The sequence below is a fragment of the Parambassis ranga genome, chromosome 5, assembly GCF_900634625.1.
Source record: "Parambassis ranga chromosome 5, fParRan2.1, whole genome shotgun sequence".
Classification (NCBI taxonomy): domain Eukaryota; kingdom Metazoa; phylum Chordata; class Actinopteri; family Ambassidae; genus Parambassis; species Parambassis ranga.
In genome coordinates, this window is record NC_041026.1 from 25,987,300 (window position 1) to 26,006,207 (window position 18,908).

General features: G+C 43.3%; 2 protein-coding genes across 3 annotated transcripts; both read left to right on the forward strand.

Moving 5' to 3' along the window:
- Positions 1 to 1,254: 1,254 nt before the first annotated feature.
- On the forward strand, positions 1,255 to 5,680 carry rae1 (ribonucleic acid export 1). Of its 2 annotated transcripts, XM_028406005.1 has the most exons (13): positions 1,255 to 1,361; positions 1,950 to 2,068; positions 2,166 to 2,270; positions 2,364 to 2,456; positions 2,543 to 2,629; positions 2,709 to 2,795; positions 3,210 to 3,281; positions 3,368 to 3,475; positions 3,670 to 3,776; positions 3,914 to 3,989; positions 4,082 to 4,276; positions 4,381 to 4,466; positions 5,100 to 5,680. In XM_028406005.1, coding segments are annotated over exons 2-13 (1,107 nt in total). In that variant the 5' UTR covers positions 1,255 to 1,361; positions 1,950 to 1,978; the 3' UTR covers positions 5,101 to 5,680. The 2 variants fall into 2 exon arrangements, with proteins under 2 accessions (XP_028261806.1, XP_028261805.1); XM_028406004.1 differs by lacking the exon at positions 5,100 to 5,680 and having other exon boundaries at positions 4,381 to 4,470.
- Positions 5,681 to 6,926: 1,246 nt separating this feature from the next.
- Positions 6,927 to 15,682, forward strand: LOC114436077 (RNA-binding protein 38-like). Its single transcript, XM_028406158.1, has 4 exons — positions 6,927 to 7,343; positions 9,199 to 9,322; positions 9,735 to 9,789; positions 14,000 to 15,682. The coding sequence occupies exons 1-4, from the start codon at positions 7,131 to 7,133 to the stop codon at positions 14,340 to 14,342; spliced, it is 735 nt and encodes a 244-aa protein (XP_028261959.1). The 5' UTR covers positions 6,927 to 7,130; the 3' UTR covers positions 14,343 to 15,682.
- The last annotated feature ends 3,226 nt before the right edge of the window (positions 15,683 to 18,908 follow it).

Here is an 18,908-nt window from a genome sequence, read left to right on the forward strand (position 1 = left end):
ACGCTGCGCCAGGGGAGGGGCGCGGGCGGCTGAGAATAGGATACACTAAATCTGGAGGGATTGGAGCGATGTGTGGGGGCGAGGCAATAAGGTGAGTGTCCTATCATCAAGGGCACTGTCTTGTTAATTAGATGAAGGGGTGTGGGCCATTCAAAATGTACACTGGTTTGTACTAGCTTTGATTCTTTGACCCCTCATGAAGATTGGGTCTAATTAGTGTATTATTGAGCTAAAAGTTGTGTCAGCCACACAGCCATCATGTACTCGCCTGGCAGTTTACATTTAGTGCCACTGTGCATCAAAGAAGTGCACAAGAAGATACTTTATCACTGATCAGACTAAAGGTGACAATGGGGAAGCCTTAATCCCTTCTTCAGAGCAGACATCTTTGAACTGAAACAGTCAAGTCAGGCCCGCCCTAATTGTTTAGTGATCAACAGCAGACCAGATACATGAGGAGACATGCCAATGCCCCCAGTGAATTACCAGAACAATGTGTAGGCTACATTGCACAAAGTACTGTGACTTGTGCTTGAATAGAGATTCAGTGACTTGATGGGCATTGATGAATGACAAAGCAGTGGTCCTGATTTTACATGTACTTTGCACAAAGGCAGCAGTGGCAGGATTGGCTCATAAAACCACAAAAGATGGAGGGAAAGTAATGCATCACAACAACAAAATGTTCTTTTTACAAATATTCTTCCCAGTTTGTCTGCTTCGCCACATTCACAATCATTCACATATATCACTCATTCATTCTTCAAATAACTTAACAATGAGCAAAAGTATTCAGAATTTAAATCATAGACACTTTTCCAGCAGTGATCACGTTACATGACTCAATTCTGCAAATGTAAACAAACTAAGGTGTCCTCGGCGTTCACTACAAACATTTAGAAATCTCTACTACGTGGGTGCACTTTAGTCAGTGTTTAAAGAATGGTTATTACCAACAATAAATTAGTAACCCATAGTTTGACCCATCTTCTCAACTACATCATTCAGTACAACATTGCAGTAACAAGGAATTCGCATACATGTGTAACAATTGTTTTAATGGAGTGTTACCTTTACTGACTCTGGCTCACGGTTTTGGACGTTATCGTCCAAACTGGGTTGGACCTTGCCTGCAGTGGACCCGCTGGCCCCTGTACTGTGGTAAGAGGCCTGGCACACTACTACATTTGCTGTCATTCACTGCCTTCAAGCGTTAACTCCTAAAATTGCAAGTCTTTTCTATGTCCGTTACGTCATCGAACGGCGACGTGCACTCCTGCGGGAATAACCGCCACACTTGCTGCGCGAAATCATTTTGTCAGCTACGTTGCTGGTTTATAGCCACAAATAACCAACCTGCGGTATGTATGTTCACGTAGTGATGAGGGTAGTGATGAGGGTGATACAGTGTGTCACAGTGTGACATTTTAAACTGGGAAACAGAAAAGTTATTAACCCAGGTTCTTCGGCAGTGCGGCAAGACACGGTTTAGCTAACGTTAGCTATCGCAAATTGTTAATCATATTTACATGGTGATCCACTTTATTTCTGAAGTAGTAACATATTTGTAGCATGTATTTATAATCACGCGTAGTTAAAGTGTACATTTACCCATCGTTAACACGCCGCTAGCACCAACAATCTAGAACCCGGAGTTGAGGTAGCTAGCATTATCGTCAGGCAAACACGACTCTGTTCTAGTATTAAAATAAACGTTTAAATGTGTCTAGTAACAAAACATACATTAGGTCAATAGCATTCACGTTAGCCACTAATATTGTCTTGATTGTTTAGCTGTCGCAATGGTGTCACATCCAGTTTGTGGGTGTCCTTTTTATCTTTTTATTTATTACCTTTTTAAAAGCCTGTTAATTATTGTAATAATAAATAATTTATGCGTATTGTAAATAAAATAATGTAAAGCACTTTGTTTTCGTCTTTTCTCACAGACGGACATTAGGAATTACCTTAATGCATTATGAGTTTATTTGGAACAAGCTCCGGTTTTGGAACAGGAGGGACTGGTGTCTTTGGAAGCACAACAACAGACAGTCATAATCCTATGAAGGTAAACCAGCAGGGTACAGGAGAGAGCCCTTTGACATGGCTGCAATGATTCTTTTAAATGTAACCTCCTCTTAATATTTGTTATTTACGACCTTCAGGATGTTGAAGTGACCTCACCTCCAGATGACAGCATTAGCTGTCTGGCTTTCAGCCCCCCCAACCTGCCAGGGAACTTCCTTATTGGGGGATCATGGGCTAATGATGTGAGTTATTTATTTGTTCATATTAATTATAACAAGTGCAATTGTAGAGTGTACATTTTCACATTTGAACTCTGTCATATTATCTGACTTCAGGTCCGTTGTTGGGAGGTGCAGGACAACGGACAGACTGTCCCTAAAGCACAACAGATGCACACAGGGCCAGTGCTAGATGCATGCTGGAGTGATGTAGGTCAAGTGGAACTTAAGACCTGCTGTAGATGTTGTTTGCTGGATTCTGTAATAATGTATGATGTGATATTATTTTTAACCAGGATGGGAGTAAAGTCTTCACTGCTTCCTGTGACAAGACGGCCAAGATGTGGGATCTTAACAGCAATCAAGCAATGCAGATTGCACAGGTCGGATGGTCACCACATTAACTATATGGTTATGAATGAAGCAGAATCATCTTACGCCTATGATTGTTCTTCTTCACAGCATGATGGTCCAATTAAAGCGATCCACTGGATAAAAGCCCCAAACTACAGCTGTATCATGACTGGCAGCTGGGACAAAACGCTGAAGGTAGCTGAAACTATTGTATTTTATTTATTTTTTTTAAATAAAATAGGTTGAATAGTAGATGATAATATGGTGGTTATCTTAAACTTAATGTGCTAGAGGATGGTGCTTACTTGATTGCCAAATGCAGCACCATTCTTCTACCAGGTTGAGATTAGTCACTTATTTTTGCATGCAAATCAATCAGGGTGCTGCTGTATGGTTTAACTTATCTGTGACATCACCAAAATAACTTTATGGTAAGGTGAATGTCAACATCTTGTTGATCAAACAAAAGCTACTATTTAGTCTCTGTTGTCTTTTGTTTAGAAATTAAGAAGTTACCAGGATTAACAAGCTAATCAAACAGTGGCATAGCAAATGCTGTTGAATACTGTACCGCTATGAGGTGTAACAGATTTTCTTCTTTCTTTGCAGTTCTGGGACACTCGCTCTCCCAATCCGATGATGTCCTTGCAGATGCCAGAGAGATGCTACTGTGCAGATGTTGTAAGTGCTTCATAACAATAATTTAAAAATGATTAAGTACTTAATTATTTATTACTGATTTTTTTCTCTCTCCTTGTTATACATAGGTGTACCCCATGGCAGTGGTTGCCACTGCTGAGAGAGGCCTAATAGTTTACCAGCTAGAGAACCAACCCTCTGAGTTTCGCAGAATAGACTCTCCTCTCAAGCATCAGGTACATTTCCTCTATGCACGCTCTCCTTCTCATGTTTTCTTTCCCTCTTGTAATTTAGTAAACATTTTGTCAGTTTCATTGGTCATCTTATTTTTATTTATTTATTTAGTTTAATACTAAGTGTAAAACCAAATGTGGAAGACTAAAACATTTTTAATGAATGCGTGCCTTGCTTTCCTCCTCCTATATTGCAGCACCGCTGTGTTGCCATATTCAAGGACAAGCAGAACAAGCCTACGGGTTTTGCACTGGGAAGTATTGAAGGCAGAGTGGCAATCCATTATATCAATCCTCCAAATCCGTGAGTATCTAAATCAACCCTATTACTCACACTAAGTAAAGTGCACATGTATTTGTGTTACTCAATTAGCAAAGAATGAAAAAATGTATGAAGCCCTAAAGTAAAATAACACCTGATTGTTTCCTAAAACCTTTCAGAGCCAAAGACAACTTCACGTTTAAGTGCCACAGGTCCAATGGAACCAACACGTCCACTCCACAAGACATCTATGCTGTAAATTCTTCTTAATTTCTGAGTCAGAGTTGACACAAAAAAATGTAATGACATAATGTTTCCATCTATTTCTTTCATCTTTCTTCCCTCAGGTGAATGCCATATCCTTTCACCCTGTCCATGGCACACTTGCTACTGTGGGCTCAGATGGGCGCTTCAGCTTCTGGGACAAAGATGCTCGCACCAAGCTGAAGACGTCAGAGCAGCTTGACCAACCCATTACAGCCTGCTGCTTCAACCACAATGGCAACATATTTGCATATGCTTCCAGTTACGACTGGTCCAAGGTAGAGGGTGTAAAGTCTTTACAGCAGTTTTTGATATTGCTCTTGCTAAGTTGACTCAGAATTGTGGCCCAAAGAGTTGCTAACTGGAACTCTGCATCCTCCAGGGCCATGAGTACTATAACCCCCAGAAAAAGAACTACATCTTCCTGAGGAACGCTGCCGAGGAGTTGAAGCCTCGGAACAAGAAATGGTGAGAGAAGGGCAGCCACTGTCTGTTACCAAGAGATGATGGTCACTGGATGGGGCTGCCCTATTTTCCTGAATGACCCCCCCCCGTGACTGTCACTGGGGCCTTTCAATGGCATGCAAGGATGGGGAGAGTGAGGTCATTGACATGATTTAGATCTCAGTATTGTAACTTACGCCTTTAAGTAGCCATTTGTATGTCAAAGGCTTGTGAGGTTTCTGCTGTAATAGATGATACTCACGCCCTTGCATTTGTGCAGTCAGACTTATTCACAGCATTTAGCCTGTTAGACTTTGCTGTTTAAGTCCATAGCATAAAAGGAAGATTCAAGGACTGCTATTTACTAAATTTACAAAAACATTAAATCATACATAAGCAAGCAGATTGCTAGAAATCAGCCAGCATTTGTAAGGATTGATATTTGTCTGTTGCAATATATTGATGACATGGATATTTATGGTAATTCAGTTGTTCTTGTTTAGAGATGAATGAAGTTGAATTAGCCGTTATGTGTGCAGTGTGCACACTTCACATACACATGATCTGTGCTAATGCTGTGCAAAGAGACACCTTTTCAGAAATAAACACAAATTCTGAAAAATGTTCTGGTGACTGACTGCTCCCTCCTGTCTCTAGATTCATCGTGCCAAGTCGCATCTCGTGTGGGGAAATGCGGAAGACCTGCTGCTTTAGTGTGTGTATACTCTCGAGACAGACTCCTTCCTTTCGGCAAACATCTGGACCAATGCCGTGGTGCAGTGTACTGTGCATGGACCAATCAGAGGGGCCTACCTGACCTTGCATTAATGACAGCTGCATGGTCTTAGAGGTCATCATAGAAGGGGAGGGCTTTATTTGTCTTTCATTTTGATGTTTTGATTTTTTTTTATGTGTCGAGCTCCTCATTTTTTTTACAGCTTTTCTAAGGCTATTCATTCTCATATGATTTTCTGTTACCCAGGGTTTAGCTTCATTAAATGTAAAATAAATAAGTGCATACTCTTAGATTTGAACATGTTTATTCCAGTTGAAGATGTAGGTTAAAGGTAACCTATATGTTTGTTGTAAAATGTTGGGGATTTACAAAACTGTATCGTGCATGCTAAGATCACATTCACCACTATAATATTTCAGCTGTTGATCTCCATCATGTAGGCCTTTGACCTTGGAATCATCAGACATTCAAAGAGATAAACTTTGACCATCTATTACAGTGACTCCTCATGTCTACCTGTTTTAATCTGTCTTAACCAGCAGGTGGAGCCTTTTGTCTTTCAATGTGTTCATTCCAGCTCTTACCTTTAGATAGACCAGTCATCTAAAAGGGGGACAAATAAGATCAAAGCAGGGCAACAGGACTCTTCAGGCTGGCTCTTTGACAGGGACACACAGCTGGAAGTGGTGGGGATTTATCAAGAGGATATGAATGAGTTTCATGGGCAGCTACAAAGGGCATGTGTGAAAAGTGAAGCAGTTCATAGAGGAGAAGGTGTGAATTAAATGCCTTTTTATTGAAGTCATTAGAGTGTCACCTCACTGTTAGCCTGACACTTGGTACTTAGCAGTGGAACTCCAAGGCACCAAGGGGCGGGAAGGTATGCTGGTGCCACAGCTTATCGGCTCCACTTTCAGGAGGTGACACTGGCACCGTGTCTCTGGGCTACCAACTCCTCAACTGCTCAGCCATGCTGCACAAACTGTCCTCTATGTAGGTGAACAGAAAGGTCCTGAACATGAAAAGACTTAACTCATTTCATGTTCAGGACTCATTTGAAGAAACTACTTTACAGTAGGAGATAACCTGTTGCTTCGTATCCTTGGAGCAGCCCGTTGTGCACAGGTTATCGATGTTTATGGCAGCACATTAACATGGCATGAGTTCTTTTTTCATATGCCAGTGTGGGTGATCCTCCACACCATAGGATATTGTAGATTATAATAGTTTTATTAAGCTGTATTGCATAGTGTTACAATACATTAAGCATATTAAACTCATCACTAGGAATTTGTCATTATGACAGCAAGGCCCAAAAGTTTGTTGTGTGTTGGTGTTAAAATGGGGTTTTATCCACCTATTGTTTTTGTGTTTTAGAGGTTTGTATGTCTGCTTTCTGCTCGGGTTATATCTGCTTTGCCATAGTTACAAAATGAAGTGTCTCAGGCTGCTGCTTATTAAATGTAGAAAAGGGTGATGTGTGTCAGAAGCCGAGACAATAACTTCCTCATTATAGTAATACAAAGCACCATGTGGCAGAGCCGAGCTTCCTGCCGTACAGTGCGGCTTTTTCTTTGTGTTGTAAAAGACAAAAGCAGGTGCAGCAAAAGCGTCCGGAGGGGGGAGGGCAAATAGGAGGGGTCATCGCACCGAGTTTCAGCTCTGATTGGCTAAGAGTTACATGAGGGCGGGGCCTTGGTGCCGGTCTATAAATTCTCCCGGCACATTTTCTCACAGCGGCAAAGAAGCAACCAGTGTGGACAGGAGTGGAGGACAACACAGCCAGTGTCCAAGACGTCAGCAGGACGTTACGACTTATTATCCAAGTGTAAGAGAGGCGGAAACCTAGAGTGAGTGAGTACACCGAGAGGTTTTAGTCACACTCATGCTGGGACACTGTTAAGCGCCTAGTTGAGTGTTCAGTGCGTCTCGGTCGACTCTCCGGCTGACCAATGCTTCTGCATCAGTACATGAACGGAGCTCTGGAAGTCATGCATCCCACACCGCTTCAGAAAGACACTACTTTCACCAAAATCTTTGTCGGGGGGCTGCCGTACCACACTAACGATGCCTCACTCAGAAAATACTTCGAGGCCTTTGGGGACATTGACGAGGCTGTTGTGATAACAGACAGACAGACTGGCAAATCCAGAGGATACGGCTTTGTAAGTATAAACACGCACCATAATGCTTCCTGGTGATTGTTGGTAAAACATGCTTTGTGTCTCTAACAGTAACTCCATGTATGTGACTAAGTGCTTTCTTTAAGCACTGTCATGTATTCATTCACATACGTGTCAAAGGTAATCCCCCACATAGCTGCACAGCATCTCTGTTTTTGCCTGGCTGGCTGTTATTTTAGCTTAATGAGGATGAGGGATCACACAAGTTGATGTGTAACTAAGAATGTAACTAAGAAGATTATATTTCAACATATGTCTTGATGTCCAACTCCACTAACCCCACCTAATGAAGCCCCCCCCCTCCCCTCATGAGCAGCCTCAGCTTATTGCTCTGGTTGTGTGTGTGAGAGAGAGACTTCTGCACTTCTTGCTTGCTTTATATGGTTATTCTGGAGCAGTGGGGAGGTTGACCTTGCACACCCTGCCCTCCATTGTCAAGGACCGGAGCAGTCAGCCGTAGCACATGATTTACATCACATCTTAGCTGTTGAGAAACATTCTTAACTTAACTGCCTCTATCCTAGTCTCTATATTTATGTTATATCTCCCTATGCTCTGATATTTTTGGAGCCTGTGGATCAGCCGAACCATTAAAGGAACTGTTAGGAACTTTGATAGAAAAGCACTGAAAGTTGTTTTTTATATATGAGCAGCTTTTGATGTAAATGCTATTTACTGGTAGTTTATATTTAGCCACATTAGATACATACTATATCCAGTAGCGTCTAGGTTTATATTTACACTAATAGGTGACTTATCTTATTCCCGGCAGATAAAGACAAGCTCTCTCTTGGTCACAAAGAACAGAAGCTGCACGAGAAATGCAAATATTTACCAGATCCTAGGAAAGACACATCAGCACTAATGCTCTATCAGGCCAAAGAAGGAATGGAAAACTGTTATGTGTGCATGTTTGTCTCTAAAGGCAGAATTGTAAGACAATTGGTCTTTGTGTTTACATATTAGCTCTTTAACTCAGAGGAAAGCTGTCCTGTGAGTCAAGCTGGTATTGAACAGCCACACACGGAGGCTGGTGTTTCAGGTTAAACAGGCTCAGGGCGATACAATACACACATGCCCCTATGGTGAGCTGATCAGCACTTTAGTGCTGTGTGTGTGTGTGTGTGTAGCATGAGGCAACCTGCTAATTCAGTTTTCTGAGCTTTCCACTCAGAGAGGTAGCTTGGCAGGAGGGGAGGTAGGTGCCCAGAGCTGAGAGCACACCTTTTTTCTAAACAAACTTCAGAGGTGGATTAGTAGAACCCCCCACAGCAAGGCTGTTCAGTGTAAACACAACCTCGTTCCTTCCTGTGTGTTCACAACACAGGCCCTGGAGTGGGCTTTGTTCCGGATCCTTCCACTATGAAGAGGCATACTACCTAAAAAAACGTCCTCTTAAACAATGCGAGCCGGCCTACATTCACTGCTCTGTCCACACACAAGGGTGACTCTGAGTTGGCAGAACATGGCAATCAAAACAGAAGGGCTCAACTAATGCCAGGAGGGGGGGGTGGACTAATACCAATCTCCTTATTTTGTCTCTAATTGGATAAGCTCCTTGTTGCTCTTCCCAGATCCATATTTCAGCAGCTCTGCCCATGGCTGAGTGGCGGTGAAGTGGCTGATGACTACTGCTGCTGTGGGCAGTTTTCAAAGCTTATCATTGTGCTTTGTTCGTAGTTTTCCTTCTTCTCCAGAGAAACAGAAACATAACAGAGGAATGCCTGTAGGGGAACTTTTCTGACCACCGAGCCCGGTTAAATTGTTTTTCCTTTGTCTGTTTGTATCATAAGGTAGTGATTTCATTATTCGTTGATGAGTCTGACTATGTCTCCAGGTGACGATGACAGACCGAGGAGCAGCAGAGAGGGCCTGCAAGGATCCCAACCCCATTATTGATGGCAGGAAGGCCAACGTCAACCTGGCTTATCTAGGGGCCAAGCCTCGCAGCATACAGACAGGTGAGATTCTTTGTAATCACAACTCTTCCATCCTAATCAACCTGTTCTGATTGGAACATATGTATAAAGCTACTTGGAGTTAAAAAGATAATTTACTTGTTTGTGTTCTTGGGCAGGCTAACACAGCCTCTTTACAAACTTCTGGTTGTACTGTCATTTCCCCTGAGGCATAAATAAAGCAGTTTAGTGTCTATTCATTAAGACAACCATACAAGTTAAATATCTTTCCCAGTTACATACATGTATTTTTACTGTTGTGTACTGCTGCACACTTGAAATTGTTGTTCCATGGTAGGTTTGAAACAGGCTCTGTCTCTGTCTCTCTGTGCCCTCTGTGTATTGTTCTCTGGTCCTCCTCTGTAAATGCAGATGTGTGTGTCTGACAGCCGGCCTCCTCTCTCCTCTCTTCCAGGCATATCCATCGGAGTGCAGCCTATTCACCCAGCACTCATCCAGAGGCAGTATGGGTAAGTGAGCAGGAGTGGATGCTTGTTGTTTTCTCTTTTATTGCGCTCCTAGGTTTTTTTTCTTTGACAAACAGGGCCCCTGGAAAGTACATGTCAGTTTCTGTGTCCACATGCAACTCCACCAGTCGTCTATTAACATATTTGAGTTTTGTAGGGCTGGGAGATTGTTCACATATCTGTGGTAATAGAAATGCGTTCCAGAGGTGAATGTGTGACTCACTTAACTTCTGTCAGAGCCTTTTGGCTTGTGTACCTGCCTGAATGAGCTCCATCACTGGGGAGCCTTTTCTACTGTTGTAGAAACAGGGTGGATAGCGTCTAGGAGCTGTGGTCTGCTGAGCAGCTAATGAGCATTTCACTGAAGTAATGCCCCCCCCCCCCCGCAGCTCTCAGATATCACGCTTCAAGCTACACCGCAGCACTGTTCATAGTTTACACACATCAGCTTTGGTGATTATGGATATACAGTACAAACTTATAAGAATGTGCATTTACTTAATGTGTTACTACTCCTGAGATGCTAATTAATTAATCAGTTAACAGAAAATCAATCAGTAACAACTTTTATACTCATTATTAAAGAGCTCTAAATCCAGTGATCTCAGAAAGTAATTTATTTAGCTAAAAATCTCAATGTCTCTGCATTGATGCTGATATATTTAGTTTTTTCCACAAAATTGTACATTTATATATTAGCAAAAGATATTTATATCTAATGTCTTGTTGTTATTTTCTGTGAATACTATTAAAACCCTTTAAAATATAACCTGCCACTGTCTATAGAAGGAAGGTAATTTGTGGTTACAGCCCTTTGCTGTATATATGACTTTTCAGTCTATGAATCCCAGGACAGTCTGCAGGGACAATGACACAATAGAAAACAGTTGGTGGTTTTGGAAGTCAGTGAACACAAAAAAACTTATAAGATGTAAGCTATAGATCCCCCCCATAGGGTCTCACTGGGAGGACAAAAAAGTCCATCTTGTGCAGTATCTGCTATATGGATGGTACTAAAAACCCTAAGGGTTGGAAATGTGGCGGGCAGCGCTGCTTTAAAGCATGTGCCTGACAGGTGCTGGTTCATATTACAGATTTTACACCCCCTTAATCTCCCTTGACCACCACCCCAGAGACTTGGTGTGGGGAGCACCTGTCCTTCTTAGTTTCCTCTGTATGGCGGGTGACAGGCGCAGGCCTCCCTAAGATGCAGACCCTCCCCCCTCTCCCTTGACAACATATGGTGTAAGGAGGACATGGTCTGAAGTAGGATTTTGAAGAGTACTTGCATGTAGTGGTGGTGTGCCTGCATGGGGCGTACTGTTGTGGATGTGTGTATAGCTGTGGTCAGCAGATGCTGTGAACTGTGAGGACCAGAGCAGGTCACTAAGGCCAGGAACATTGTTTTGACGGGGAGTTGTCAGTGTGCTTGCAGATTCATCTCTTGTCATGCATCACCTCCTTCACTCCTATTGTTGGTTTCCCACATCATGCATAATCCCTTTTTTTTCTTTTGGGTTTTTACTTAAATTTCTCCCATTACAGTGCTGCTGCTACCCGTGTGTCAGAAACCGTGAAAACTGACACCTCTGTGAGACTTAGAGGGAAGGTGGGGGTTAAAAGAGGAGAATGAGGGGGAAGGGCATGGGGATGGAAGCCTAATGCTTAATGAGGCAGCGGCTCCCTTAGAAACTCACCTCTACAGGTGTCAAACAAAACACCCTTTTTTCTCTTTCAAAGAATTCTTTAAGTTCTTTTAAACAAAAGAGGAAGAGGAATATCCAGCCCTCTTACAACTATTGTTTTAATCCCTTTCTTGGTCCAGTCCTGTCTGCTTTCACACTTTGTGTTGCAGTGAGTCATGCACTGAAGGTCACTTGTGTTATCAGGTAGAAATATTTAGCTGCTCTGTGAGATATTGCTCAGGGTTTTCACATTAGGTCATTATGTGGCCTTCATTAACAGTGAGCACTCCAGTTGGTGCTTGTAATGTTTGCAGCCATCAGATGTTTTCTAGTGTCAGCCTGCCATTTGCAGAGCGGCACCATGTCAAACTAACACTGACCACCAGTCAGCACAAAACCAGCTGACCTATGGTCTCCCAGCCGTCAGCCACGTTCCCTTGTCACTGTCCCACATTCCACTTGGCATCTCTAGCCCCGGGATTCGCTACATTCCCTCACTTGCCCTGGTCCCCATCCCCTTTTTTCCTCTCCTTTGATAAAAGCTAAACTTACAGCTGACATCTCTGTTCCGCTCCACACCATAGACATTCCTCTTCTACTTTACCTACACAAGGTCACTTGCCTATGGCGACGTGTTGCAAAGGCCATGGAGAAGGCAAATTATACATGAAGCAAGTGAATGCACATATGCCCCACAGCGTTAATGTATGGTCATCTTTGAAAGCTGTGTGAGTGAATGCCTCTTTGTAAGTAGCTCAATAGCAGGACGAGGGCAAATTGTAGATTGTGCTCATGGGTGGGGGGTTGCCTTAATTTGCTTAATGCTTACTGGTTACAAGCCGCTGTTGTGTTGTGCTCAGAGCACTGACACTATGATTTTATTTTCCCTTCTCTTCACAGAAGTCTCATTTAACTCCTGTAACTGTTTTTAAAAAAAACTTCAGGGCTTAGCTATTATTTCTGGTTTAATGGATTATAAACATGCATTTTTCTTAAGTACAAATTCATAACTTCCCTGCACTGACATACTGATACACTGGGACCTTAATGTTTTTGCTGATGATAATAATCATTGCCATCCTCCGTTCCACCTTCATGCCATGGTTGCTCTCTGCTGCCAGCTGACCAGACGATCAGAAGATGTCCAGAGAACAGTCCAGAGGAGGGGTTTGACAGAAAATATCTGCCCGCCCCCCTCCTCCTTCCTCCTTCAGCCAGCCTCTCTCCAAGGTGCCAGTGATGGCTTGAGAGTGCCGTGCAGTGTGCTGTGATGGACTGGAGTGCCTTTTTAGCTTTCCCCTTTTGTGTGATATGAACTGAAGAGTTTATGCTGATTGCGGTGTGACTCTTTCCCTATTATGGCATGGTTTGGGGTTTGCAGTGGAAACTGGTGTGTGTGTGTGTGTGGGTGGGTGGGTTGATAGAAGGGGAGGGCAGAGGTATTGAAGAGGGTATGTGTATTCGAGAGTGATGACATCCCTGTCCCTGCATGCCTCCATCTGTTGCTATGTTGATTTCAAAGCTGCCTTTTATTACTGATCTTCTTCTTCTAATGGACTTAATCTGTACAAAACTATGACTGAAATTTAAACTAGTCCGTGAGAGGAAGATTTTATCAGCACTGAGATGCAGCTGATGAGTGTAAGTCAATGTGACATTTGTTATTACTCTCTGTCTGTCTGGATGTTTCCCCCTTAGTCGTAGTTTTAAGGTTTCAAAAAAAGGCATTTCTGTGTAATCGCCCTTAATGTGGTAAAGTGGGGATGTCTTTTACCTGCTGTCATCACCATCCCTCCAGACTCAGGAGATGTACTTCAGATCCTGGGTAAAAATAGACTAATCTCAAAACGACACTTCCCTCCTCTCTGTAGAGAAAGTGGCAAAGCAAAGACTGTACAGTCCCCTGACCCCACAGCTCCAATCAGCTACATGTGAGAGCCGGCCCCTAAGGCCTGGCAGAAAGCCTCGGCCCTAGCCCTGATGAGCTCCCCTGCCACCATTGCCTCTCTTCAGCCAGCAGCATCACCTGTGTGAGATTTACAAACCAAGTGAGAAGTATGACTTCTGCTCCCCCTTCACGCACTCCCTTTGTGTGTGTGTATGTACAGTTTGTGTTTCGAGTGTGTTCAGCGAATGAAGAGCAGCAGCTGTTAAAACACTCTGCCGATGCCTGAGCTTGAAAACCTGCCAGTAACGGCTGACTCTCTCTGCTCCTCCCCTCTCTTCTACCACAGGAGGCCCTACCTAACAGGTTTTGTAGGTTTTACTAACTGACACAGACAGAGGATTGAGTCACCTTAGCCTCCTAACCCTCTCTGCCTTTCGTCTATTTAGTCTTAGTGTATATAATAACAGTGGTTATCCGTGTGAGAACGCTCTATGTTCAGAACACCTACAGATAGTTTATATTCCCAACACAAGAGCAATGTAAACAACAGAATTCAGGCATTGGGTTTTCTCTGCTCTGGTGCTGCAGCTCTTCTGTCCTAACCCCCCTTCTCTCTTTTGGTCTTTGTGTCTGTGTGCAGGTTGGCCCAGCCATACGTGTACCCACAAACATTTGTGCAGCCCAGCCTGGTGCTGCCCACTCAGGTTTCCACTTCTGTCAGCACCAGCCCGTACCTGGACTACAGCGCCGCCTATTCCCAGTATGCCCAGGCTGCCTTTGAGCAGCAGTACCCGTACGCCGCCTCTCCAGCTGGCTTCCTGGGCTATAGTTACGCCACCAGCCCCACCGCCACCGCTGGTCCTGCTGCCGCCGCCACAGCTCCAACCACTGTTCACCCCAGTCTCCCCTCTGCCGCCGGCCCAGCCCCAGCCTTCCTGCACTACGCACCACAGCAGCACATCCAGCCGGACCGTATGCAGTGAGCCAAGAGGGGAGCAGAGGCGAGGGGGCAGTACGGGTGGAGGAGGAGTTGGTGGTCACAAACCTTTGGACAGAGGATAGCAAGACACCCGACAGTGTGACCCTGCTGTTGTGAGCAGCAGCTTTCAGGAAAAAGGGTGGGACTATTGCACTATGCGATCAGAATGAGCTGTTTGCTCATTGGTAAAAGGGTATAAAGGGTGGGAGGACTGTTGGGGTTCAGGTTGGGAAGCTAAACAGCATAAAGTATGTGGTCGCTTCCAAGGGCTTCCAGAAGCTGACACTTCATTTTTTTATTATGATTTTTTTATTGTTCATTATTATTGTATTAATGTCCTTGTCAATGTTTGTTTGTATTCCATTATTATCATATTATCTCATGGCTCAATCAGTGGAAGTTATGTGTCCATGGTACATATTGATATTTTGAGAGCTACCCAGGACATGTCACACCTCTGTGCTCCTGATTCCAGAGGATCTGAGCTGGATATGAAGGGCACCGCTGCTAAATGGAGAGGGTGCCAGATGAAGACAAAGTGGTAATAGGGAAGGCATACAGCTGGACAGCTGGCCTCCAAGGGTGTCTGTGCTGCCATCCTTGTGCCATCCTCAGGAAGGCAGAGCACGACCCTGTTAACAAAACCCTCCAGCATTCAGCTCCACACGGGATTGCGAAAGATTTCAATGTCAAGGATAAATCAGGAAGGTTTCAGCAGACGACTGAGGGAATTCATTTGTTTTGAGGTAGTGATGTTATGGCTATAAACCTTAAATATGTTTATTCAAGAGGCCTTAATAAATAAAAAGTGCTCCCCCCAACAGAGAACCAAATGCAGACACCCTCTGTCACAGTAATCTGACTTACCTGGATCTTGATGATTTCAGAAGGATGTGGATAATCACAAGCAGTATGTGGGTTCCAGGAGCTTTGTAAATCAATGTTTAAAGGTAGCTGACACTGAGCTCAAACACCAGTGTTTTTTTCTTCTTTTTGTCAATGAACTCATAAACTGTTGTTCTCCAAAGGACATTCATGTACAGCATTTTAAAATGTTTTCAGTCATCAAGTACATTTACAATATTTATATGTAGGTATTTATAAAAGGTACTAAGTTAAAATAGTTTTTTTCTGTTATATTGGCTATGGTTGTGGCACTGATGTCATTTAACATGCAGAGATGTTGCTGCAGATCCACAGGTGTCCTATGTGTTTCCTGTCACCGCCTCAGTGGATTTGTGAGCGTGTTAGTTTGTAGATCCTTGACTGGTTTCATTGGAATTTCTCTAGTTTTTTTTTTTAAATAAGAATGTCTTTTACAGTCCCTTCAAAGAAGCCATACCAAAAAAAATGAAAATAAAGAATTTGTACTTAAAAATGTCGCCTGATGTCTTCTCTTCTTGAAGCGAAGCATCTAAAATGTTCAGTGTCAGTGTGTGTTGTTGCAGTGTCATTGTATTCATGACGACACTGAAGTGCAGATCCTGCTGTGGTGATATACTGAAAACACTGTGGGCTGACAGGGTGCTTGTGTGTGTGTGTGTGTCTGTGCTTGTTATCAAGGCTGTGTGTTCTGTCAGATCCTGCACAGGGGGCGGGCAGAGGGGGGGCAGGAGGCCCAGACCTTTATCAAGCCACAACACCACCACCTGCCAGGAGGTGCTGGGTGTTCCCTTGGCTTGCTGTCGTTCCCTTGCTGAGAGTTCTCTGTGAAAAAAAGTGGAGCTTGTCAGAAAATGGTCTAAGGCCTTGTTACTTAGAGCTGCAAGTAGTAAGGGTTCTTTTTTTCATTGGCCAGCTCTGTTTCCCAGCAGCGTATTTACATGTTTGTGCTTATATGAGCTTCTTCACAAGATGTGTCACAGCTAAACCCCACTTAAGCCAAGAGAACAAAACGCAGGCAAGGTTGTTTGAAACAAAAGCACACCCGTTGTCTTTTTGTCCTCACCCCGGGTGTAATTTATCTACACCATAATGATTTACAACACAGCCTTGAGTTCTATAGATGTTTTTGTGATGCCTTTGTATTGATTGAAATCCATTCAGACTTTATTTACTGTATTACATGGACACATTGCCCTTTAACGCATCATTTCAGAGTTTCATTAAGTAGTTCTTTGGTCTCATATTAGTACCATGCCTGTGCCTGCGTTATGGTGGGGACATCCAAGAGGCAGATAATAATGATATCTTTGTGAGTGCAGTGGAGCAGTGTGATGATCAATCACAATCCATGTGTTTTTTAAAAAATATTTTTCAACCTGACATTTATTGACACTCCAGATCCACTGTACACACATAATATATGGGAATTGTAAATGGGTAAAGGCTGTTTCTTCCAGCACCATGTAGAGTAACAATGCACAGGGACCTGCTCCCACATGTTTACACACATTTTCACCTCTATGTCTGAGAATTGCAGAATATACTGAAGGTTTTTTCTCTGTCGTAACTGGAACTCAGGAGCATATAGATAACTTTAGAAGTGTGAAACTGAGAGATGCAGTATAAAGGCATCAACATGACTATTGAAATTCACACATTACACAAGTGAGTACTACGTAGCAACAGCTTGTTGTGTGTGTTAGAATGCTAATATTTTCGAATTGGCGCTCTAATGGCAGCTGCAGGTTGGAATCCTTAGATCATAATGGCTCTATAAAAAAAGTGACAGTTGTTTTTGGAAACACTGGAAATCCCCTTTCAGAGCCACAGACATAATCACAAGTGAGTGTTGTGAGTAAACAGACACTGGTGGTGTACCTTTAATGGCTGTGTGGAGTAGACCAGCTTTGTGTTTTTCAGTGGTGATTTCACATGCAACTAGCCTAAGTTAAAAAGAGGCTGATGGAAGCCATGCAGTAGAAGAAGTTAACACAGAGGACAAGTTGCTCTTTTTATTGCTGAATCATGTCACAGATTTAAAACACTTGTGTTCAGCAGAATGGATGTCAGCGCTGTTGCTGTGTTTATTGGTTGTTACTGCAGCGAGGCGGCTCTGGTCTCCGTCTCGTGTCTTCACTTTATCACTCTTTATCTTTCACTATCTCACCCATGTTCTCTATTTGTGATCATCTCACACATTTGTTTGCTCAACTTTTCTGCTTGTCTCTTGTGCTTTTTGTTCCCTCGGTCTTCCCCACGTCATTGCTTTCTTCCTCCGTTTCTTTTTCTCTCTCCCTTCCTCCTCGTCTTTTCCCTTCCTCGCTATCTGTTCCTCCTCTTCGCATTCTCCTTGTGAATCACACGGCAGAAACAGAGCCGGGTGTCAGCTTGATGAACGAGGTCATGCAGGCCCAGCAGACCTTGTTATGCTGAGTCACCATGAGGCCTCTCTCTGCCTCTCACCCTGTCTCCCCTTCACATGCACATACAAAGTAGGTTCAAATCTCACTCTCCACATGCTCTTGCTCCGTCCTGCAAGCCTGACGTCAAGTGATTCCTCAGAACTCTCACAAAAATAATCACCCCTTATCAGCTCAACTTTAATCACAACCTGGCAAAGACATAGTATCTTGTTTTCATGTAGGACAACTTTGTGCTTGCTTCAGTTAACATCATGCAAAAAGTGGTTACATCATCACATCTAAGACTAGAAACATCCAGAGATTTTTCCAAATTTTACATGGAACAAAAAGAGAATGCCTTGTTGGAGCATAGATCTAGTATAGTTCAGTCACACTAGCTGGCTGTCTTGATGGTTTGCAAAACATTGCCAGTGTAACAGTAGCCTAGTTAAATAAGCTAGCTTGACACGGTGAGATGATTAAAATAGTTCCTTTTAAATAAATTTGTTTTGTATTTCATTCTAAGGCTTTCAGTTGTAGTATGTGCGTTTTAGAGGAACACACGCACACACCTATCTTAAGCAATTTAAGTGACACAATTATACGCTCAGCCAACATCTACTTTATCTAAATGATTGTGTATGAACTGGGGAATTTTCTGTATTTTAGAAAATTAGCCTCAGACTCCCAAGTCATCTTAGCTTTGGGTGAGAGGCGGGGTACACCCTGGACATCGCAGGGCAACACACAGACAGACAACCATTCACACTCACACTCACACCTACGGGCAAGAAGCCAGAGCACCAGGAGAGAACCAATGCAGGCACAGGGAGAATGTGCAAACTCCACACAGTGTGGCCCCCAGTCAGAATCAAACCTGCTTGCTGAGAGGCGACAGTGCTAACCACTGCAGTCTGCACTGCACAGTCTAGTCTCGGCTTAATGTACCAGGAATGTCACCACAGACGCTAGACCTAAAATGTGATAAATAAAAGGATTTAACAGGTGGTAAAAGATGCCACATTTCTTCCATCCAAACAAACTGGAGTGCCCTTTAGTTTAGAAGCTGTGTATGTGGATGCTCATAAATACCAGTTTATGATATTTGGCATGGCTGTGACCACTCCAAGCATCTTACACCTGACCAGTCCTACCTGTAGAGCCTCTTGTGTCATTGAAGAATGTCAGTGTCCAGTCTCAGTGGACCTGCCTGGGCCTGGGGAGTGTTGGTGCAGTGGCGTCAGATAGGCCTTAGCTATATTTAAACTGCCTCTCATAAGAAA

Excerpts from the sequence above, each read along its gene's own strand:
- LOC114436077 (XM_028406158.1), top strand. The coding sequence starts at position 7,131 with ATGCTTCTGCATCAGTACATGAACGGAGCTCTGGAAGTCATGCATCCC. Across the intron at positions 7,344-9,198 it reads AATCCAGAGGATACGGCTTT|GTGACGATGACAGACCGAGG; the intron begins GTAAGTATAAAC and ends CTATGTCTCCAG. Across the intron at positions 9,323-9,734 it reads GCCTCGCAGCATACAGACAG|GCATATCCATCGGAGTGCAG; the intron begins GTGAGATTCTTT and ends CCTCTCTTCCAG.
- rae1 (XM_028406004.1), top strand. The coding sequence starts at position 1,979 with ATGAGTTTATTTGGAACAAGCTCCGGTTTTGGAACAGGAGGGACTGGT. Across the intron at positions 2,457-2,542 it reads TAGATGCATGCTGGAGTGAT|GATGGGAGTAAAGTCTTCAC; the intron begins GTAGGTCAAGTG and ends ATTTTTAACCAG. Across the intron at positions 3,282-3,367 it reads GATGCTACTGTGCAGATGTT|GTGTACCCCATGGCAGTGGT; the intron begins GTAAGTGCTTCA and ends TGTTATACATAG.